This window comes from Orycteropus afer, unplaced genomic scaffold, assembly GCF_000298275.1.
Source record: "Orycteropus afer afer isolate SDZICR_OR568_19922 unplaced genomic scaffold, OryAfe1.0 scaffold00345, whole genome shotgun sequence".
Taxonomy (NCBI): Eukaryota; Metazoa; Chordata; class Mammalia; order Tubulidentata; family Orycteropodidae; genus Orycteropus; species Orycteropus afer.
Genome location: NW_006921932.1, coordinates 3,579,741 through 3,584,456, shown reverse-complemented (window position 1 = coordinate 3,584,456; position 4,716 = coordinate 3,579,741). Strand labels below are relative to the sequence as shown.

At 39.1% G+C, this 4,716-nt stretch overlaps 1 protein-coding gene across 1 annotated transcript; it reads right to left on the bottom strand.

Moving 5' to 3' along the window:
* Nucleotides 1-341: 341 nt before the first annotated feature.
* Nucleotides 342-929, bottom strand: LOC103207021 (interferon omega-2-like). Its single transcript, XM_007952551.1, has one exon. The coding sequence runs from the start codon at nucleotides 927-929 to the stop codon at nucleotides 342-344; it is 588 nt and encodes a 195-aa protein (XP_007950742.1).
* Between the last annotated feature and the right edge of the window lie 3,787 nt (nucleotides 930-4,716).

Here is a 4,716-nt window from a genome sequence, read left to right as displayed (position 1 = left end):
AAGTGCTTTAGGCACTATGCTACCAGAACTGTGTCAAGGGAAAAATGTAAAAAATCTTAATACAATATAATGTGAAAAAATAACAATTTATTAAGTGAAAAAATTAAATATTATAAATATGAGAATGAATCAACACACCTAAATACATAGATAAATAAATAAATAAGAAAGCAGGACAGTTTTTTTCTTAGGGACTGATGTTTGAACAGACACTTGCTGAATACTACAGACAAATTAATGCCCGAGTTCAATAAATTCAGTGAACGAGCAGAAACGAGAGTCTTTTGAAATGATCAGAAACATGATGAGATGTGGTAAGACATACTGGATTGAGAGTCAGGTCAAGATGAACCTAGGTCTCCATTCTTTCTTCTAAATCTTGATTCCAAGGTTGTTGATGAAGAGAACATTCTCTTGATTTCCCCTCTGACCACTTCCCAAGCACAGCCACTGTATTTCTTCTCTTTCAGATAGAGATGAATTCCATAGAAGTACCTCTTCACAGCCAGTAGAGGGCCCTCAATTGCCAGGACAGATTTTTCCTCTCCCATTACCTGCACCAAGCAGTTCTCCAGGTCTTCTATCTGTCGATGGAGTCCATTGTGGAGTTGGTTCAGGAGGGTCATGTTCCAAGCAGCAGAGGCACCCTCTGTGTGGAAGAGGTTGGAGATCTGCTGGAGCATCTCCTGGAGGACAGAGATGGCCTGGGCCTTGTGGTGCTGGCTGCCATCCACCATCTCCTGGGGGAATCGGAAGTCCTTTCTGTCGTCCAGACAGAAAGCAGGAGAGAGTCTCCTCATTTGACCCAGAAGCACAGAAGTCTTCCTACTAACCAAGATGTAGTTATGAGGCAGATCACAGCCCAGAGATTGAATAGGGTCATAGCTTAATACCACCAGCACAGTCAGTAGAGAGAGCAGGAGGGCCATGGGGAGAATGGAGGATGCTGCTGGCCTGACTGAGCAGGTTGTCGGGTTGAACCTTGCACCCTAAGTTCTCTGAAAACATCTTTCTATCATGGCTTTTAAATAGGGAAGAGAATACTTTCATTTTCTCAACATTCCTCTAAACTTTTACTTCCATTTTTTTGTTTCATTTACATATTGCTCATATGGCCTGAGAAGATGTCATCAACTTAAGCACTTAATTTTTGTTGTAGAAGTTTAACTTTCAGCAATCCCATTACTACATATATATCTTAGAGAAGTGAGAGCCAGGACAAGAACAGATCTATGCAAACTGATGTTCATTGCAGGACTATTTACAATAGCAAAAAGATGGAAACAACCAGGGGCCCATCAACAGAAGAATGGATAACCAAACTATGGTACATACACACAATGGGATACTGCGCAACAGTAAAGAATAATGCAGAATCTGTGAAACACCACATAATGTGGATGGGCTTGCAGGACATTATGCTGACTGAAAAAAGTCAATCACAGAAGGCCAAATATTGTGTTAGTTCATTATTGTAAATAGTCAAGGAAAGGTTTATTTAGGGAAGGAGACTTTGTTTGTTATCAGGTGGGAAGGGAGGGGATGGAACATGCACACACACACACCACACACACACAAAACATGAAGAAGTTTAATTTTCCCAGTAAACTTCACATGTAAAATCCAAATGGGTATTTGTGATACTTGGAGCTGTGTATCAACTTGGCTGGACCACAATTCTGTGTGTTTTAAGCAGTTGTTATGTGATTATTCTCATGATGGGATCAGATGAATATGTTTTGAGCAGCCAATCCGTTGAAAGGGAGTTTACCTAGGGGTGTGGGCTGCTACCAGTATATTTATGGACATCCTGGGATAAGAGACATTCTTTTGTGGATCGGGATTTTTTTGTGCTGCCTACAACTGTCTATGAGCAAACAATCCACCATTCAGCCTGTAGATCTTGGATGCGTCATTCATTGGAGTCAATAGCCAGTGTGCTGCCTGCCATCCTTGAGCTCTGCAGCTCCTGCAGCTGTGAGAGTCAGGAAAAGCCTCCAGCTTGACTCTGGATCCAAGAACTTTGGAATTCTCAGCTTCTGTAAGTGTGTGAGCCATTTTCCTAAGATAAATTTCTCTTTCTCTCTCTATATATAAGCTTTACTGTTTTTTTTTTTCTCTAGAGAACCCAGTCTAACACAGTATTTATGAACAGGATGGGAAACATCTTTATCCTCAAGTCAGAAGTGTATTATGTATGCAAACACATACCAATACTTATTTACACAGAGGCCCTTCATTTGACTAGACACACACTTTTAGCTCTAAATTTGAGCTCCCTTTTTACCCTCCTTACTTTATATAGAAAGTCAGTATCTTTTAGCCCTATGGATTTTTGTATTTTGTTAAGGATTTCCCAGATGATCTGTGGAAAATAAGCTCTTTGGAATCAAGAACTAGGTTTCCTTCTGTGTTTATTCATCCCTGAAGCTAATGATTATTAGTGAAGAAGCTTCTCAGACTTTTTTTATTCGTTCTAGAATACATTCCTCTGGGTCCATGCAGTTTTGCATTCCTCGGACCACAAGATTAGGACTATACTATCCATTGCCTTTTCTTTCCACCGTCTCCTTACTGGATGTCTAGTGTTGTCCTCTGATTGTGCCAACACCCATTACAGGAGTTTTAGCCCTTTCCAGATGCTTATAACTGTGGAGTTTCTAATTCTAAGATAACTTTCTTTTTTTGCCATTTCCCAGAACTTACCTCACTCACAAAGCAGTTTTCACACCATGTAACACCCTTTCCTCTAGAGTGACAGAGTGTCCTCAAATGTAACTCTCCAGGAGTCCCTCTCTGAAAGCCATTCACCACATCCAGGTGACTTTATAACTCCTTCACTGGGGAAGGGTTGTTTTTATGTTGTCAAAATCATTTAATCCTTCCAAATCCTCACCTCTGTTCCTAGAGTGTTTGTGTGAAGGACCCGAATTCTCAGGGGTGAGCTTGTTCTCTTATCCATGTACCTAGGCTAGTCACTCCATGAAAAAAAAAGACCTAGTGATCTGCTTCTATAAAGATTACAACCTAAGAAATCCTAAGCTGGGCAGTTCTACTCTGTCATGCAGGATTTCTGTGAATCAGAAGTGACTCAACAGTGCACACAACAACAACAACAACAACAACCTAAAAGTTTTTGGAGAGAAATATAAATCTGGTGGAATGACCTATTTCAGAAGTATCTAAGATCCAAGGTAAAACTTTAGGGAGAGTTCAGATGATGGCTTGTCTGAAAAAGTCCATTGAAGGAAGTGAAACATAGAAATGGAAATGGGATTTATGAATGAAGGAGAGACGGGGGTATTAAATCAGTAGCACAGGGAGCTTGTGATGACAAAGAATTCTGAGTTATCACAAATGCCCAGTGGTTTCTGTCTCTTGTTTTATAGGACAGCAGGGGATGTAGTAGTGTGAGTGAATTTAACTGACTGACTTTAAGTACTGAGGAAAAATAGGCAAAATGCCTTTTAAATATTTATAAAGGAATACATTTTTGAATGTTAAAAAATTGTCTAAAAGTTAATGAGTGACTGAAGCATCAGGGTGAGTGAGTTTCTCACAAGGTAGCAATTTCTCTTTAAATCTCTTAAGTTTCTTTAAAAAAATGTTAACAAATCATTTCACTAAGGAAACATATGAACTTTATTAACTCTTCAACTATACACTCCTGTAAATATTTATTTTTTACTCTTGAATGTACTTGTGAGCTTAAGAACAAATAGGAAGGATCTAACAATTTCCACTCCAACAATAGCCCAAGCATATGGCCACAGTTTATCTCCTTAGGTCCTCATTGATTCCACAGCAGGCTTTCTTCAGGTCCAATCTGCTACTCTCATTACCACCAAGGACTATAATTTGTTTTCTTACTTTCAGCTCAGACCTGACTTCCTGTTGTCCACTGATAAAGCCCAGGAAAGAATCTCTTTCCCTCCTTATCTGTCCAGCAACTTGTTGAGTTGTGAGTGCTGAAAAGGGCTTTGGTGTGACTAAGATGGAAGAATATGAAGCATTTCCTATATGGAAGCACTGAATGTCTTTACAGGATTATTTACAGAGGAGAGTCTGGCTTTAATTCTGAAATCAGCTGTTCTGTTTAGGATGATTATTTTTGTCACCTCATTCTAGTAAAAAAAAAAAATCATAAAATTCCAGGACTAAAATAAACATACCATTAAAATTAGCTTTTCATTCTGTTGTACGTAGGGTCACTATGAGTCAGAGCTGACATGATGGCACCCAACAACAACAATACAATATTAGCAAGACTTTGTCTCCCATACTTTGAACAAGTTATCAGAAGGGTCCGATCCTTGTGGAAAGATATCATCATCGGTAAAGTAGAGGGTGAGTGAAAAAGAAGACCTTCAATGGGATGGGTACAGTGGCTGTATCAATAGGCTCAAATATAGGAACAATTGTGAGGATAGTTTGGGACTGGGCAGTGTCTCATTCTGTTGGACATGGGGTCCATATGTGCTAGAACTATTTGATGGCACATAAATAGAAAAACAACAACAAAAAAATAGCGTTAGTTGATGAAATGTAAAAAGTATTACTATTTTTATCAGAAATAAGATTGATTAAATAAGTTTAGATCTATAAAATTCAAATGGCCAGAGATCAGGTCTCTGAGGAAGTTTCCTAGAAAGAGGAGAGATCCAGATAGGGATCTTGGAATTTAAAAGATGCAGGAAGCCTTTCTCACCGGGGGGG

Bases quoted from the DNA above. Each gene is read 5' to 3' on its own strand.
- LOC103207021 (XM_007952551.1), bottom strand. From the start codon at position 929: ATGGCCCTCCTGCTCTCTCTACTGACTGTGCTGGTGGTATTAAGCTAT.